At 36.4% G+C, this 19,634-nt stretch overlaps 1 protein-coding gene across 3 annotated transcripts in view; it reads right to left on the reverse strand.

Annotated features, from left to right (window-relative positions):
- The window catches only part of FNDC3A (fibronectin type III domain containing 3A), a 238,390-nt gene that overhangs the window by 72,211 nt on the left and 146,545 nt on the right, over nt 1-19,634 (reverse strand). For 2 of the 3 annotated variants that reach the window (XM_054586338.1, XM_054586339.1), the window contains exon 4: nt 9,113-9,189. In XM_054586338.1, the coding sequence (XP_054442313.1) occupies nt 9,113-9,189 (77 nt within the window). Of the gene's footprint in view, nt 1-9,112; nt 9,190-13,292; nt 13,411-19,634 lie in introns of those variants that run through there. The other variant, XM_054586340.1, reaches the window with a different exon arrangement.

Consider the following 19,634-nt stretch of genomic DNA (forward strand, 5'->3'; position numbering starts at 1 on the left):
TTTTCTTGATAAGTCATCATGTTTACCACTAAAATACCAAGTGTTGAAATAACAAGTTATGCTCTTAGTGCCTGAAAGTAAGTATTATTTGCCAGTAAGAAGTTCCTCTGACTCCTGTCATCTTTTGCGTTGTGTCATAAACTGCTTTGTATTTGAGTTTTATAGATTCTGTTTCCCCATTTGATATCTTAGTTTAGTTGGCACAACACATTTCTGCCTCTATGCAGTATTGTCAAACTTGTACAAACTTCCCTCTTTTATTTGTTAAACTACAATAATAAAGCTCATTAAGGTTATGCCTAAAATTGTGTTTATAACTAGAAAAAAGTCTAAAGGAAAATATGTACTAAAGTATCTCTAGGTTACAATATTCAATGTAGTTTTTTTCTCTACATCTTTATATATTTTCCAAGTTTTTCTATGTAAGAATGATCAGTGATAGAAAGCAGACTGACAGTTCTGGGAGTTGAAAGTGCTGGAGGGGGAGGGACTGAGCAAAAAAGAAACAACTCATGGACACGGATAAGGACAACAGAGTGGTGACTGAGGGGATTTTGGGGTGGGTGGAGGTAGAAGAGGATATAGGGAAATAATTGTCATGGAAAAATTATTTAAAAAAATACTGATCAGAAAAAGTTTAAAATAAATAAGTATACTTTTTTGTCAATAAATATATTTCTAATTGTTTGCAGAATTAATATTCTTTTATACTTAAGCTTCTGAACAATTTTATTTTGCTTTATGCATGCATATCATTTTCATTAGTGTTAGATCTTCCTATCATATTGAACAGTACTTTATACATCTTACACAGTGTCATGGTAAACAAAAATTTTTAAAAAATATATTCTATTGATTATGCTATTACAGTTGTTTTAATTTTTCCACTCTGCCCATCTCGATGCAATACCTGCCATTCCCTCCTGCAATCCTCACCCCCTTGGTTCATTCCCACGGGTCATGCATGTGAGTTCTTTGGCTACTCCATTTCCAGTATTGTTCTTAACATTCTGGTCTATTCTGTAACTAGTACTTTGTACTTAATCCCTGTATCTTTCCCCCCATTCCTCCCCTCCCCCCTCCCAACTGATAATTCTCCAAATAATCTCTGACATATTTATCATTCCTTTTCTGTTCTGCTTGTTTGCTTAGTTTTTTAGATTCAATTGTTGGTAATTGTGAACTTATTGCCATTTTAATGTTCATAGTTTTGATCATTGTTTCCTTAAATAAGTCCCTTTAACATTTTATATAATAATGGCTTGATGATAAACTCCTTTAGCTTTACTGTGTCTGGGAAGCAGCATATCCCAGGTATTCCTTTGCCTATCCTTGTTTTTGATTCTCTTTTTCATATTGCTCTTCTGAGTGAATGCTTTTTCTTCCTTATGTTCCAAATCATTGGTTTGATCCTTGGCTTAATCCACTCCACTGCTGATTCTCTTAAATTCTTTTTTCCTGTTTCTTTTTTTAAAGTATATTTTATTGATTTTGCTATTACACTTATCCCATCTTTTTCTCCCCTTTATCCCCCCTGCCCTGCACCCTCCCATTCCTCTAGCAATTCCAACCCCTTAGTTCATGTCCATGGGTTGCACATCTACGTTCTTTTGCTTCTCCATTTCCTATACTATTCTGAACCTCCCCCTGTCTATTTTGTACTTACAAAATATGCTTCTTATTCCCTGTACCTTTTCCCCCTCACCCTCCCCTTCCATCTCCCCCACTGATAAGCCTCCATGTGATCTCCATTTCTGTGATTCTGTTCCTGTTCTAGTTGTTTGCCTAGTTTTTGTGTTTTTGGTTCAGTTGTTGATAGTTTTGAGTTTGTTGTCATTTTACTGTTCATAGTTTTTGATCATCATCTTTTTCTTAGATAAGTCCCTTTAATAGTTCATATAATAAGGGTTTGGTGATGATGAACTCCTTTAACTTGACCTTATCTGGGAAGCACTGTATCTGCCCTTCCATTCTAAGTGACAGCTTTGCTGGGTAGAGTAACCTTGGATGTAGGTCCCTGCCTTTCATGACTTTGAATACTTCTTTCCAGCCCCTTCTTGCCTTCAGGCTTTCTTTTGAGAAATCAGCTGATAAGTCTTATGGGAACTCCGTTGTAGGTAACTCTCTCCTTTTCTCCTGCTGCTTTTAAGATTCTCTCCTTATCTTTAATCTTGGGTAATCTACTTACGATGTGTCTTGGTGTGTTTCTTCTTGGATCCAACCTCTTTGGGATCCTCTGACCATTCTGGACTTGCACGTCTATTTCCTTCGCCAGACTGGGGAGGTTCTCCTTCATTATTTGTTCAGGTAAGTTTTCAATTCCTTGCTTTTTCTCCTCCCCTTCTGGAACCCCTATGGTTCAGATGTTGGAACGTTTCAACTTGTCCCAGAGATTCCTCAGCCTCTCCTCATTTTTTTGAATTCTTGTTTCTTCACTCTGTTCCGGTTGGATGTTTATTTCTTCCTTTTGTTCCAGACCGTTGATTTGGGTCCTGGTTTCCTTCCCTTCACTGTTGGTTCCCTGTATATTTTCCTTAATTTCACTTTGTATAGCCTTCATTTCTTCCTTCATTTTGCAACCGAACACCGTCATTTCTGTGAGCATCCTGATTACCAGTGTTTTGCACTCTGCATCTGATAGGTTGTCCAGTTCCTTGTTGCTTAGTTTGTTTTCTGGAGCTTTGATCTGTTCTTTCGTTTGGCCCTTATTTCTTTGTCCCAGTGCACCTGTTATGCTGTAAGGGGAGGAACCTTAGGTATTTGCCAGGCAGAGCAACCCACTTCACTGCGTTGCGGTGCTGTATGTGGGAGAGGGGTGAGAGAGGGAACAGTGCCTTGCTAGCTTGCTCGGCTCTTGTTCCACTTTACGTCACTTCCCTCCCTTTCCACAAGCAGACTGTGCCCTTTAAGGTGCTGATTCCCAGATGTGTGGGCTTGTGTACATCCTAGGATCCCATGGTCCTCTCCAACGGACTCTTTGAGAGACTGGCGGTTTCTCCTGCCGCCACAACCCCCACAGGATTTTTACAGCCAGAGGTTTTGAGGCTTTATTTCCCCACACTGGAACCCTGGGTTGCGCGGTTTGTCTCTCCCCAGTTGCTCCTCCCGGCTGATCTGCGTGCAAATGTGGGACTGCCTGGTCTGCTAGCTGCCGCCTTGTTGTGTGTCCTCTCTGTCCCATCTGCCGGTCTCCAGCCCTCCTACCAGTCTGGATGAATGTTTCTTCTTTAACTCCTTAGTCGTCAGACTTCCATACAGCTTTTCTGGCAGTTCTGGTTTTTTGGTTTTAAACTGGTTGTTATCATTCTTTCGGCTGTGCAAGGAAGTGGTGAAGCATATCTACCTGTGCCTCCCTCTTGGCCGGAACTCACAGGATTCTTTCCTGTAAGTTTTTCTTTTTTTTCACTTTGTGTAACTTTCATTTCTGCCTGAGTCTTTTTTATGCTGTTGAAGTACCCAATGAGTTCCCCGAGGCTCCTAATAACTAGTGTTTTGAACTCTGCATCTCATAGATTGCTTATCTCCATTTTGTTTAGTTCTTTTTCTAGTTTTTTTTCCTGTTCCTTTTTTTTGGCCATATTTTTTGTCTCCTCATTTTGGCAGGCTCTCTGTATTTGTTTCTACGTATAAAGTAGAGGTGCTTAGTAGAAAGTGCACCTGTAAGTTGGATAGGATGGAGCCTTAGGTAAATCACCTGGGCAGAGCAACTTGTGTGAACCAGGTTGATGGAGTCTCAGGTATGGTGTCACCACTCTGTGGCTTTGTATGTGGGAGAGCTCAGAAAAGTCGCAATGGCTGTTGTTTGGCCTCTGGACTTTTGTCTGGGAGGAAGTTGCCCCCTGGCACTTGTCCTTATGACAGACACTTCAGTTTCTCCCTGTTTGCCACTGGTGCCCTTCCAGCTGCTGCGCTAGTGCAGGATCTCAGGGGGAGTGAGTTTGAGTAAGTCCTAAGATTGTTGTAGGCCCTTTAAGAGAAGATGCTTGAGAATCCTGCAGTTTCTTTCACTGCCCCGATCCCTACTGCTTTTTAGAGCCAGAAGTTATGTGGACTTATCTTCCTGACACTGGCACTCTGGGCTGAGAGGTCTGGTGTGGGGCTGGGATCCTTCACTCCTAAAGTATCTGCCCTGATTTTATCTACCACACGTGGGCGTGGGATTGCTTCCTCTGCATCTCCGCCCCTCCTTCCCGTGTAAATGAATGTGACTTCTTTAGTTCTCTGGTTGTAGGGCTTCCATACAGTTCTATTTTCTGATGATTCTGGGGGACAGTTATTTTGTAATTTAGTTGTAATTTTTGCTGTGGTTGTGGGAGGGGGTGAGCCATGTTTACCTACGTCTCCATCTTGACTGGAAGTCAAAAAACATTTTCTTAAAAAATAATACTACTTTTAAATGATGATCTGACCTGGCTGGGAGGCTTACTTGGTTGGAGCACTGATCCATACACCAAAAAGTTGGGGTTTGATTCCCCAGTTGGGGTTTATACTTTGTATTTTTCTCTTATACATCAAGGTTTCTTCCTTTAGATTTTTAATTATACATTATTTTCTTTTTTTAAATAGATAATTTTTTATTGCATTTTTGTTTTGCAGTACTCTTATACTCTCTTCTACCCCATTCACCACTCCCAGCAATCACTGCCCTGTTGTTTGCGTCCTTGAGTTCTTTTTCTTTATTGCTCAATCCCTCCACTCCCCAATCCCTACCCAGAGCTGTTGGCCTGCTCTCTATGAATCTGTCTGTTTTAATGTTAGTTCAGTTTGTTTGCTAGATTCCACGAGTGAAATTACATGGTGTTTGACTTTCTCTGACTGGCTCATTTCACTTAGTATAATGTTCTCTAGGTCCACCCATACTGTCACAAAGGGTGAAATTTTCTTTCTATTTTTACAGCTGGGTAGTATTCCATTGTGTAAATGTATCATAGCTGTTTATATGTTATTTTTTATTATTTTTTTCCATTACCATTTATCACCCCATATTGTCTTCCACCTCCATCCATCCTCTCCCCTACTGATGTCTCTCTCCCCACCCCTTCCTCTCTCTCTAAAAATCAATAAACATATCCTTAGGTGAGGAATATTTAAAAAATATAATAAAACATAGATCCCTTTTTCTGGTTCAATAATAAAAATTATGTGAATAACTAAAAAATTAAGTCTCACTATTTCCATTACTGTTTATAGAATGCTACACTATTAGAGCAGTAAGGTGCGATGATTATATAATAAATGATATTGCAGAACTCTTGAATAAGAATGCAAAGGATGTATAACACAACTGTATAATACAGAAGATGTATAATACAATTTTAATAGCAGGTCTGGGCTGTGCAAATTGCAAATGTGAAAAATAGAACCATTTACCTCCAAAGTTACTTAATGTATCACACACTTATTCTAAAAAATGAAGTTAAAATATTTATATGAGTTAGTTATCTGAAGTGGCTCTGAACTTAATAGAGACATGCCATCAGTACAAACATCACAAATTTGAAGGTTGATAGCTCTTAGGTAAGTCTTGATTTCTTAATATTTTTCTGTGATAAGTACTTTTATTAAATCTTGATCTTAATCTTAAATTAAAATCTATCTATCCTCTGGACTTTTCATTTTTCTGCCCTCATATGCTGTTAGGTATATGTATATAGTATTATTTCCTCAGTGCTCAAGGCAAAAAGTCCCAATACTGGATTTTTATTTTTGCAGTCCTTGCTTGCCTGACCAAACTTTTTCGGATACATAAGTCTGCTGAGTCCCATTAGTACATACTGAATCACATGATGATACAGCAAAAACATTTGACCCTTTTTGGGTCACTGGCCTTCAGCAACACATACACAAATAGTAAGGGATGAAGGTGACTAAAGCTGTTGCCATGAGGAGATCAGTGCATAAAAGTACAAAAGGAGACTATAAATGATAGCTATTCGTATGTTTAGTATGTGTGCTACCTGGTTCCTGCTGAACCACATACAACCTATACTTTATTATACCCATCTATGTGTCTTAACATTTGATTCAGTTTCTGGCTTCTAAATTTGTTACAATGTTTCTTATATATTAAGTTTTTGACAATTATCAAGTGCTTAGCTGTGCTAGAACCTGGCTTTTAGTATTTTCTAACATCAGAAATTGTGTTTTCATAGCAATGTCAACATGCTAGAATCCATTCTGACACAGAGGTTATTTAAATTATTTCAATTATTAGGAGATTAGATTTGTGTTTTTGGATTACTCTGTATGATGGAAAATGATACATTTCCTAGAGATAATCTTAAATTAAGATTAATAACAGTAGCCCACTAACCTCACATAATCCTTCCAGTAAGATTATTGTTAAAGCTCATTCAGTTATTTGATAAAGATTTATAAATCACTTACTATATTCTAGTTAACCACAGAACAGGAATAATTAAAAACCAATCGCTATCCTAAAGAAATTTAAAATCCCATAAAAGAAAAAAAATATATACACATATAATCATAATACTAAGTGGAATATACCACATACTCAAGAAGTGGTAAAAATTACTTAACCTAAGACTTCAAGGATGGGTAGAATGTCAAAAGACAGAAATGAGGGAATGAATAACATGCCCCAGATAACAGCACTGACAAAGCCATTGAGAAAGGAAAGTATCAAGTGAACATGTGAGTAATCATTATTTGGCTGCAAAAAAGGGTATGTCAAAACTTATCAAAAGATGGGTAAAAAGGCCAACTAGGACAAACTTTTAAGGCCTTATATGTCAAGAAACCTATACTTCCTTGAATGGACAAGCCAACTAAAGGCTCTTGATGGTAACGGAAGTGAAAAGATCAAAGTAATACAGAAGATAATTTTAGCAGCTACTGACCTGAAGATACAGAACCTGAACTTGGATGACTGACTGACTGATTTATAAGTATTTATTGAACCTTTAGTACATAACAAGCACTGTACTCAGAATTGAGGAAATAAAAATGAGCACGAGTGCTACATTATCTGGTCCTGTTACCTCTCTGACCTCATTACTTACCATTTTCTGCTCTGAGAACTCAGTCTAGCCACAGTGGCCTCCTTGCCGTTCCCAGGCATGTTCTTCTCTTAGGCCATTTGAACTGGCTGTTTCTGTTCCCAGAATCCTCTCCCCCAACCCCTAAATGCATGGCCAACTTTTATCTGTCCTTTCAAGATTTTGCTCAAACGTCACCTTTCCAATGAGACCTAGCCTGACTGCCCTATTTTTAAAATGTAAGATGAGATAAGGTGCATTCAGAGTGGTATGGCCGTAGACCTATTTTTAAAATGTAACCAGCTTTCTTTCTTTTCCTTCTCATATCACTTACCACCTAATAAATTCTATAATTTATCCATTTATGATGTTTATAGTTTGCTTCTCCTCATAAGAATGTGAACTACAGAGGGACAGAGGTCTTTGATTCTTTTATTCACGGATATATCCCAAGCACCTAGAAGAGTGCCTGGTATATATGAGCATTCAATACATTTTTGTTGAACTGTTGAACAGGGGATCTGTAAGAATTCATAATCTTCTCAGAAAAGAACTTAAGAACTGAACAGTGTGAGTCATTCAGTGAAAGAGGGATCTACCCCTTGTGCCAGGAGAACCCAAAAGGAGAGATACCTGGAAATTTTCAAGGAAAGCTACTTCTAGGAGGTCATGAATAAGAAGGGCAAGAACTTGCCAGAAAAATAAAAATAAAAGGCACTGTTAGCAGAGAGAACAGCAGGATACCTTATAATTGTACTGAAATAATCTGTCTTATCTTTCTGTCATTAGCATCCAATACAGAGCTTGGCACATGATGCTATTCAATAAATGTTTGTTGAACTGAACTATGCCAGAGAGGGGGAAAAAACCCCAGGAATGGTCTATATAAGTGGAGAAAGGTCTGTGAATAAGCAACCAGAGAAGCAGAATCAGGACAGCATTACTGTTAAGGAAGTCTGGGATAACTCATATCAATGGTGCCAAATGTTTAGAGGTCAAAAAGAATGAGGCTGGAAAAATGCCTTTGGGGTTGGTACGTATCAAAGAGATTTAGTTGCATAACATAGGCAGAATGCACATTATAAAATTAAGGAGTCTGTGTGTTAAAGTTGAGACAGTGAGTAGAATATTTTTCTGAAAAGCTTACAAAGCACTTCCACGTAAGTTACCATCTTATCTTACAGTGAGGACACTGAGACACAAAGACATTGATTTGTCCAAGACCACGCAGCGAGCCAGGGTTTAAAATAAGATATGAATTCAGCTTTTCTGATTCTAATTCTCATACTACTTCCATTCTCCCCACTAGCATGGTCTACTTTTGCTGTCATTCACATAATGGTGGGCTTCATAGAGTGGGCAATGAATCCACCACAATATCCCACCAATATTCTGGCATAATCAGGAAGGAAGAGAGGGTCTGAAGAAAACTTTAGGAGTAAATTTGTTGCTGGGGAAAAAAACCTGGGTACTTTGAAAGGCAGTTGAGGCAATGGTACAGACTATATAGAATCTCAGTAGCTAAAGTAACTGAACACCTACAGATCTTACAGTTTAATTCAGTAGTCTTGCGCAAAGAAGGTAGCTATACTTTATTCTTTAAATCAGAGCTTCCCAGCTGGTATACAGAAAAGGCTTACCATTGTGTGGTGTTACTGATACCCTTAGCCCTTAGAGTTGCATATCTACAGGTTTCAATTCTCTTTGATTTACCACAATGTACCATTTAGTTATTATGAGTATCTGTAAGTCATTGTATAAATAAGGTTGGAAGCACTGTCTTACATTACTTCTAGGCAAATAATTAACTTTAAAAATGTTAGTATAGGTACCTTTAAACCTTAAAATAGTATTTATGTTATTCATATGTTCAGGGAATAAAACTCTAGAATTAATTCTCTATTATAATTCAACACACAAAGAAAAAACAAATAATGAGTGCTGCTGATTTAATTTTTCTTTTTTTCCCCCAAAAATACTGAGAACAGATTTACCAAGGATATACTGTAGTGGTAAGTTTCAGCATTTAAATTTTATTTTTAATTGAAATTAAAGTAATGTTAGGATCACTATTATATAGGTATAAATAGAAAAATAACATAAAAACATACCTGTGGGGCATACCCAGGAGGCACGTAAATAGGAGGCACAGAACCATTTGGAGACATCATTGGAACCTGAGCAGGACCTGAATGGGCAACAGATATGTTATTAATCCAGGATAATTTAGCAAGCTAAAGCTGAAAATAATTTGAATTACACTTGAATACTTCTTCTACACTCTCAAACTAATAGGGATTGTATAACTCTGAAAAGAAACTCAGATGATTCAACAGTTATAAAATACAAAATTTTAAAGTGCACTGACTGACTATCCTTTACCTTGAGAAGTTGTGTTTCTCAAACTTGACTACTGATCATAACAGTTATCTGGGAAGCCTTTAAACACACAGATTCTAGGCTTTCCTAAACATTTTTACTTAGTATGCTTACAGTAAATGGGGATCTTGAGTCAGTATATTTACTTTACAAATATTCCAGGTGATTCTTATTATTGGCAAATTTAGAAAACACTGACCTAGAAGAAAATAAAACCAAACTTTGCATATAAAAATCAATGAAAAGATAACTGAAGGCAGAATTTAAAAAGCAATGGAGAAAAAAAATCAAGAAAAAGTCAAGAGGGAAAACCAATATAAAGAATAGTTAGAAATTTGGAACTTGCTTTGTTAGGGTTAAATAACCATCTTGTGTAATGTCTGTGGGGGCTTGAGAACAAGGAAAAATTTCACACATGTACATTTAGCCAAAGAAAAATTTTTTGTTTCTTACACTAAAAAGTTAAAAAAAAAAGATTTTATTTATTTATTTTTAGAGGGGGAGAGAGAGGGAGAGAAACACCAATGTGTGGTTGCTTCTGGCACATCCCTTACTGCGACCCAGCCTGCAACCCAGGCATGTGCCCTGACTGGGAATCAACCAGCAACCCCTTGCTTCCCAGACCAGCACTCAATCCACTGAGCCACACCAGCCAGGGCTAAAAAGTTCTTAAAAAAAGAGGAAAATTCAGCTTGTCTTACTCTGTTTTTCCTTTCATTTTTATGGTGTTATCTTTTCCAAACAGCTTTTATAAATATTATCTCTTGTTTACCTTTTCTCTTAACCTTTCTGGGATAAAATAGGCACTTTTGGAAGGTGTGTTTTATTCTTTCTAGGAACTAAAATCTTACTTGCTTCATCTAACTTAAAAAAATCTCACCTTAAGATCCCTTTTTCCTGGTAACTTTAGACTGCATTGTCCTATCACCCATTAGTTTTAATAACTTGAAATGAAACCTTCTCAAAGAGTCTTAGTTATTTCCAAGGAAACAGAGGCACCCAAAAGTCTGATGAAGAATGTAATGGGTGGGGGGAGATAAAAAAAGAATGTAATGGGGAAAGAGTTCCTTTTATATATAGAATTTCAACTTGCAGTACGTATATAGTGGATCTTAGTTATAAAAGAAATAAAAGAAAAGCTTAATCTGGCAGAAAAGAAACAAATTTCACTGGTAACACTATACAAACTTCAGAAAAACAAAATAAAGAACATGGAGGTTGCCAGAGAATTGAGATGTAGTTAACTTTTCTCTTTTTAGGAAGGGAGAAGGGTAAAGGACCAAATAACAAAGTGGTCCTGGGGGTAGGGAAAGGGAGGTGAGAGATATGGAAATGGAATGTAGGAAAAAGGGCAATCCAGGAGGAGAAATGCTAAACAGTGAGGGAGAGAGGAGAGGAAGATGGGAGGGTGGTGGTGGGGTGATGGAGTGGAAGGAAAAAGGTAAGAAGGGAGACAGGAAGAGGCAAAGGAGGAGAGACGAAAGAGGAGAACAGGGAAGGTAAGGGAGAAGACAGAAGAGAGTGCAGAGGGCTGGAAGGGAGGGAGAGAAGAGGGAGGAGAAAGAAAAGGGATAGAAAGGCAGGAGGAGACAGGTTAGGGAAGGGAGTAGGGAAAACAGTGGTTAAGAGGAAGCAAGGAGTGTGTGTATGTGTGGGGGGCAGATTACCAAATTATATTATGTAATATATAATTATAAAAATAACTTTTCAATACAATACTCTTTTTATTCAAAACAAGCCCATCAAATACATGAAGCTGTTCAGGATGTTGTCGTACAATAGTTAATTACATATAGTTAATACAAATTTACCTTTTATGTATTTTTTCCTTCATACTCATTTTATTAGGGAGATACTATTATTACTCCCATTTCCCTGATGTAGAAATTTAGGCAGAGAGGTTAAGCTTACCTAAGTGGTATAAGTAGGATTTAAAACCAGGTAGTTTCATTTCTAAGGATATAGCTTTACTACGATTTCAGGATACATTAAAATATTTTGACATTATTGACAACTGATGTAATCTGAGACATAAGCATGCTTACAAAGTTAAGGCCTCATCTTTATAACCTTGAAAAACAAGAAACGAAGAACAGAATTTTCCTAAATTTAAGACACTGCCTATTAATTTACTAAATAAAACTTGTGAGGTGCTTTATACCTCTAGGCAAGAAAGGCTTCATCCAAAACTCACGTTTTAACTTCTATATGCTGGACTCAAGAAAAAATGAGAACAGTTTTAAACTAATACTGTTTTACTTCTGTTAGCTAATTCACATAAAACTATAGCAAATTAGGTCTCTGAATCTTTAGAGCTGGCTTAGACAGATACTATTTGTCATGTGTGAAATTCAGCTGAGAACGAAAAAGAATTCCTTGAAAATCTGATTTATAAGCTTAATAAAGGAATTAAACATTTATTGAGCTTCTACTACATATGCCAGTTTCATCCTTATATCAAGTCATCAGTATAGCTTTTTTTTGCCATCAGAGTAAACAAGTTATTGCTGATTAAATTTAAACTTGAAAAACTACATAACTGCTTTGGGTTGCCCTTCTTTTACTAAAAATATGAATAGGTAAGTACTACGGAGTTATAATTTGAATCATATTATACTTTAAAAGCTTTATAATTTGAGCCATATAATTTAGTCATATAAAATTCTACTTTATCCTTTACTTATATTTAAGTGTGATTTTGAAAACAGAATAAAACAAACCCAACTCAAAATAAACCAGGAAATACATTACTATTGCAGTCCAGGAATAATGATTAATTCATTTCCCCAGGAAGTAATCATTTCACTCTAGCAAGTAAATTTTCTTATCCTGGGGCAGAAATGGTACATGATTAGATTTTTTAAAAAGACGATTCAGGGCTACCATATTTAGACCAAACACTGGCATGAAGTCACACTGAACACAGAGCTTTACGAACACACAACTTTATGTAAAACTCTGACTGTATAAACATAAAACATTGTAAATACAAGAATCCATGTTTAGAACTACAATGTTTACATTTTTGTTGCTATTACTGTTTATAGCAGCAAAATCTTAAAACCTGACATACTTGATACAATTGTTTGATTACCTCTTTAGTACCAATAATACTTTTTAATTTAGGAAGTCCTAAAAGATTAACTACAAACCCTAATTAAAAGCACTTTAGATTTTACTCCCATGAAGAAGCTAAATCTGTTACAGACTGTTTACCACTAAATGCACATCTGCACAAGAGTAGCTATATCTAATAAGCTACAATTAGCAGCTTCAGAACAATCTACATGATTTGAGCAAAATCTGCTCCAAGTCATAGAGCTATTCTATTGAATATTTTTTAAGGGCATTATTTCCTATTCCAAAATTTTACAGAAGAGGGAACTCTATTCACCAACTGTCTTAAGAAATTTGAAAGCCTCTCACTTCAATTCCTTACAAGTGCCATCAATGACTTATAAAAAGATGATTTCAGCTACTGTAAGTTAATACTACTTTCTTTATTAGCATATGTTCACATTTGATTTTTTTAAATGAATCTACGAATATTTATGAGTTTAAATTCTTAAAATGAAACAGGCTGCTGCTAATGTACTACTACACATTCTCTTTATAAGCAAGATTTAACAATGGCTTCCAAATAACCTGATGCCAATTTTCAGATTTTAGTTCTAAAAAAAACCTAGTAAAATAAAAACAGTGTAAAGGAATATTCTGTGGAATATAAAATCAGCCCAACTCTAGACTCTTATCCTTTATAACTATGCGGTAACAATTTAAAGTATTTTCATAGCTATTCGTTTGGCAGCTACTGAAAACACACACGCACACACACGCCCTGACCTTTGTTTATACAATGGTTTCTGTGTTTTAAAATAAAAATAATGTTCAAAAGCAGTCAGCAAATCTTACCACTCATTTTCTTTTTACAGTAGCAGCAGAGAACAAGAAAATCCAACAAGGAAACAGCGCCGTACACGTCAACAGTTTTAATTGGAGAACGGTTTGGTATTTCCCCCGCTCCCTCCCCCTCAAGCAGAGAGGAAGAGCCTTTGACCGAGTCACGTGACATCTATCACGTGACCTGCAGTACCCGCGGAAAAGGAAGGGGAGAAAAACCCCACACGTTCCTGCTGGCAGTGTTCAGGCTACAGTAAATTATTTCTATTGCTGTCTTGAATTTGACCATCTTTCAGACTTCCTTACGAACCAACTCCAATTTTACTAACCAGCCTGCTGCTTTTCGTTTAGAAAGTTTCGAATACATATACCATTAATTTATAAGATTCACTCTGAAATGTCTGTGTAACTTAATGCTCACAAAGAATTGACTAAGCACGTAAACGATCAGTGTGTTCCTCAAACTTGGGATTTATGTTTCAGGCTGACATATACCACTGAAGCTAATAATAAAGATCACCACTTTTATGGTTTTTTTCTTTTCAAGATTTAACCTGGACATTAATATAGATACGCGGTGGATGGCATTTTAGTCATATCTCTGAAATCTGAAAGCTCAGCACTCTTTCCAAGCACTGCTGGAGACCACAAAGGAGACCAAATACTGTAAGGGGAAGAACCCTGTAAAAATTTTTGGAGGCCTCTTCATTTCTTTATGGTGCTATGTATGTCAAGGAAACTATTAATAGCTAACCCAAGTAAGCAGGTAAATAGGAATGAGTATGATTTGTAACAAGTTGCAGAATGGAAAGAAAATGGAGTTTGGGCACTGGACAGCGTGGCTCAGTTGGTTAGAGTGTCATCCCTAAAACTGCAAGGTTGCAGGCTAGATACTGATCAGGACACATGCCTAGGTTGTGGGTTTGGTCCCCAGTCAGGGCATGTAGGAGGGGCAACCGATAGATGTTTCTCTCGCTCCCTTCCTCCCTCCCTTCTTTTCTCTCTAAAATCAGTAAGCATGTCCTCAGGTGAGGATCAAAAAAATAAAAATTAAAAAAAAAAAAAAAGAAAATGGATTTTGGTATCAAAAGATAAGGTTTAATAACAGCTTCACTATTCATTAGGTAGGCAACTTATTGTTCTTTGACTCTGCTTCCTTTTGTAAAAAGGTTAAAATAAACTCAGCATTATTGTGAGAATCAAATTAGATAAATTTAAAGTACTAAGTACATTGGTTGGCACTGCTCAATACATGATAACATAAGTAAAAGTATGATCCCCATTTCCCCCCCCCAAACTAAAAATTACATAGTGCAGAGTATGTGCCAGGTCTCATTTGGAGTGTTTTATATGTGTTTACTCAAGCCTCACCGTAACTGAAATAGGCTTCAGTCAGGTAAAGAAACTAAAGCAGGATGCAGTTAAGTAATCTGCCAAGGGTACACAATGAGGAAAAGCCAGTATTATGTAACAATAAGGCTACATTAAGAAATAAACCATGTTCAAAGGGCCTGGCTCCAAAAAAAAAAAAAAAAAAAAAAAAAAAAAAAAAAGTGAACAAGAACTGGCAAGGGATACCGTGATTTCAATAAATAAATGCTAGACACTCCAGAGGAGGTAATACATTAAAAGACCATTCTCACACGTGGGGAAGAGTAATTGTTAACTTCTGAATTCCCTCCAAAAGGCAAGTCCCTCCTGAAGAGCAAGACTTAATGGCAAAGTCTCCTGGTAAATGTTGAACTAAGTCTCTCAGTAATTCCAACCAAGCCTCTTGATCGTCAGCCCTTTAAAAAAAAAAAAAAAAAAAAAAAGAAAAAAAAAAGGCAGGCACCAGAGGAAAGCCCACTTCCTTATTTTGGCTCCTGTTCTCAAAGGGCTGTTTCCCTATCTTAAGCTTTCTTTAACTGGTTACCTTTATAATTGTTTCCATTGTGCTAATTACAACCATTTCCCCTATTATACATTCCCTTCTGTTCTCAACCTTATCACAGAACACTAGTTCATGTGGTTCATTTAAATGAAACCTGCTGCCCCCTAGGACAGTGTTTTCCGTAGCCTTTGAAAGCAGAGGCTTCCTTTCCTTCCTGAGGCAGTCTCCAGACACCCCAAGGCTGCTTCCATATTACCACTGTTGTTCCCATTTGATACTAAAGTTTCTTTTTCCTTTAGATTATACCATATGAGTATGTTACCCTCCATTCCATTTAACTCCTGCCATGCTTGGTCCTCACTGAGAAGTTTGGCACTGTTTCACAGTTCTTTTTTCTCCAACCGAACTTTTGCCCATGAGCACAATGATTTTAATGTCCAAAAAACCTACCTTCAAACTTTCTTGAACTCTCTTCTTCCACCCTATTTTTAGTAAACCATTTTCAAACACACATGCTGAGAATTCCACTTTGAATTCCATTCTCATTTTAAAAATCTTAAAGTTTCAAGTTTCAGTCTTTCATCTCTCCAGTTCTCTTCCACATCATTTGTTTTTCTTCATTATGACCTCCCCTTTCTTCTGATCCAACACTGACTTCATAGACTGATTGCTTTTCCCATCCCCTCCCCTGAAAATTCCCAATTTTAGTCAGGTAATACCTTCCCTTCTCTTAGATCGGAACTATAGGAATCAAATAGTACTCAGATTGGCATGTTTATAAATTTAGTTATGTAGAACTCAGCTGTCAGCAGTGTTCAGGAATCCTTTCAGAAATCCATCCCTGGTTAATGACCTGTCCTTTCCTCCAGGGTGACTATCAGAGATCCTCACCAATTACCTCCCCCAAACTGACCATAACCACATATCTCAGCATGCAATTGAACCCTTTCAATGTTATTTTTAGAAGAATCATTGTCCTTTCACTAGGGAAGAGCTGATTCTCTCCACTTCCTCCTCCACTGGGTCTTTGCTTTATTGGGCACTTCTACCCCATACAGTATTTTTTACCTGTTTTTAGTGCCCTTCTAACAAGACTTAGTTCTATACCATTACTATCATCACAGTTGCCACAAAATATTAATGTTGAGGACCAGTAACATCATCCATACTTTCAAGGATCTTTCAGATATAAGAAAATGTAAGATAAGAGTACTTTATGAATATATTTCCTAAAGACCTAGTTAATTCAAGTATGTGCATCAGTCAAAAATTTTCCTATAAAAATAAATAATGTGAGATGATGCACTGAAGAGTATTACAATCAGAGGAATGTCTTACACAGTGATGGGCATATTTTACTTTACATTTTCTTAAAAAAATTTCAATTATAGTTTACACACAATATTACAGTGAAACCTCAGTTCTCAACCATCTCCCATCTCAAACAATTTGTTTCGGGACCAGGTTGTTCACAGAGAAAATGTCTCAGCTGTTGAACAAAACTTTGGTTCTCGGCTTGACAACCCTTTCATGGTGATACCTGTATGATCAGTCATGTGTCTTTCACGTGACAAAGGAGATGTATGAGTATGAATATGATTCAGTTTTCCAACAAGTTGCTTTGTGAATAGCGTTCTTGAATGAATTAAGTTATAGAACCAAGGTTCCACTGTATTTTGTATTAATTTCACCTGTACAGCATAGTGGTTAGACAGTCATATACTTTACAAAGTGTTCTCCTTCATATTTCAAGTACCCACCCAGCATCATATATAGTTATTACAACATTATTGACTATATTCCCTATGCTGTACTTTATATTCCTGTGACTATTTTGTAAACTGCCAGTTTGTACTTCTTAATACCTTTACCTTTAACACCCAGTGCCCCAAGCCTCCTCTCCTCTGGCTACCATTAGTCTGTATCTAAAAGTCTGTTTCAATTTTGTTTGTTTGTTTATTGTTTTTTAGATTCTACATATAAGTGAAATCATATGGTATTTGTCCTTTTCCGAAATTTTTTTTTTTCTGATCTACTTCCCTTAGTGTAATACCCACTAGGTCTATCTATGCTGTCACAAATGGTTAGATTTCATTCTTTTTTATGGCTGAGTAATATTCCACAGTACCACAGCTTTTCAATCCATTCATCTATTGATAGGCCACTTGGATTGCTTCTATATTTTAGTTATTGTAAACAACGTTGCAATGAACACAGGGATGTATACATTCTTTCAAATTAGTGTTCGAGTATTTTGGACTATATATCCAGAAGTGGAATCACAGGGTCTTAAGGCAGTTGCATTTTTAATTTTTTTGCGGAACTTCCATATGGTTTTCCACAGTGGCTCCCCCAATCTACATTCCCACCAACAGTGCACAGGGGTTCTCTTTTCCCCACATCCCTGCCAACACTTGTTATTTGTTGACTTATGGATGATAGCCATTCTGACAGGTGTGAGGTGATATCTCGTTATGGTTTTAATTTACATTTCTCTGATGAATAATGATGTTGAGCATCTTTTCAAATGTCTATTGGTATGTTCTCTTTGGAGAAGTGTCTATTTAGGTCCTCTGCCCATTTTCAAATTGAACTTTTTTTTTGTATGTTATGAGTTCTTTATAAACTGTATTAACTCCTTATTGAATGTATCACTGGTGAATATCTTCTCCTATTCAGTAGGTTGTCTTTTTATTTTATTGATGGTTTCCTTTGATGTGTGAAAACTTTTTAGTTTGATGGTGGTCCTATCTGTTTATTTTTGATTCCCTTGCCTGAGGAGATATATCAGAAATAAAATTGGTAAGAGAAATATCAGAGGTTTTGCTGCTTATGTTTACTTCTATGGGTACTATAGTTTTGGCCTTATACTTAAGTCTTTAACCTATTTTGAGTTTATTCTTGTCAACAGTTATTTGGCTTCATGCTTTTGCATGTATCTGTCCAGATTTTCAAACACCACTTACTGAGTACATATTTTTACCCCATTTTATATTGTTGCCTCCTTTGTCAAACACTAATCGCCCATTCAGGCATGAGTTTGTTTCTGGGCTCCTTACTCAGCACCACTGATCTATATGTCTGTTTTTATTATACTACCATGCTATTTTGATTACTATAGTAATAGCCTTGTAGTATAGTTTGATATCAAGTAGCTTTATATCTCCAATTTTGTTCTCCTTTCTCATGATTGCTGTGGTATTTGGGGTCTTTTGTGGTTCCACATAAATTTTTGCATTATTTGTTCTAGTTCTGTGAAATATACCATTAGTATTTTGACTGGAATTGCATTAAATCTAAAGATTTTTTGGGGTAGTATGGGCATTTTAATGATGTTAACTCTTTCCATTCATGAGCACAGTATAATAGTTCCACTTATTTGTAAGTACTTCAATTTCTTCCTTCAGTGTTTTATAATTTCCTGAATACAGGTCATTTACATGCTTGATTAAATTTATTATTAGGTATTTTTTATGAAATTGTAAATTAGATTGTTCTAGATTTCCTTTCAGTTTATTATTAGTGTATAAAAATTCAAAAGACTACTGAATATTAATTTTGTATCCTGCTTCTTTACCGAATTCATTGATCAGTTCTAGTAGTTTTTTGGTGGCATCTTTAAAGTTCTCCATATACAATATCACGTCATATGGAAGTAAGAGCTTTATGTCTACCTTCTCAATTTGGATGCCTTTTATTGCCTTTGGTCTGATTACTGTGGCTAGGATTTTGGCACTATGTTGAACAACAGTGATGAAAGTGGACATCCCTGTCTTGTTCCAGATCTTAAGGAAAACAGTATAGCTTTTCCCCCAATTGAGTATGATGTTAGCTGTAGTTTTGTCATATATGGTCTTTATTAGGTATGTTGAGGTATCCTCTCTATACTCCCACTATGCTGTGAGTTTTTATCATAAATAGGTGCAAAATTCTGTAAAATACTTCTGCATCTATTGATAGGATCATATGATTTTTATATTACATGGTGTATCATGTTATTTGATTTGCAGATATTGAACCACCTTGCATCCCAGGAATAAACCTTACTTGATCATGGTGTATGATATTCCTAATGCATTCCTGAATTCAGTTTGCTAATATTTTGTTGAGGATTTTTGCATCTATGTACATCAGGGATATTGGTCTGTAACTTTCTTTGTATTGTCTTTTTTCTGGTTTTAAAACTAGAATAATGCAGTCCTTGTAAAATGAGCTTGGAAGTGTTCCCTCCTCTTGAATTTCTGGAACGGTCTGAGAAAAGTAGATATAAGTTATTATTTGAGTGTTTGGTAAAATTAATCTGTGAAGCCATCCAGTCCAGATATTTTGTTTGTTGGAGTTTTTTGATTACTGCTACTATTTCATTGCCTATAATCAGTTTGTTTGAATTGTTTCTTCTTGATTGTTTTGAAAGATTGTATATATCTAGGAGTTTATTCAATTCTTCCAGATTGCCGAGTCTGTTGGCACATAGTTGATCA

This window comes from Pteronotus mesoamericanus, unplaced genomic scaffold (genome assembly GCF_021234165.1).
Source record: "Pteronotus mesoamericanus isolate MK-2021 breed Mesoamerican mustached bat unplaced genomic scaffold, CSHL_Meso_final contig_94, whole genome shotgun sequence".
In the NCBI taxonomy this organism is placed as follows: Eukaryota; Metazoa; Chordata; class Mammalia; order Chiroptera; family Mormoopidae; genus Pteronotus; species Pteronotus mesoamericanus.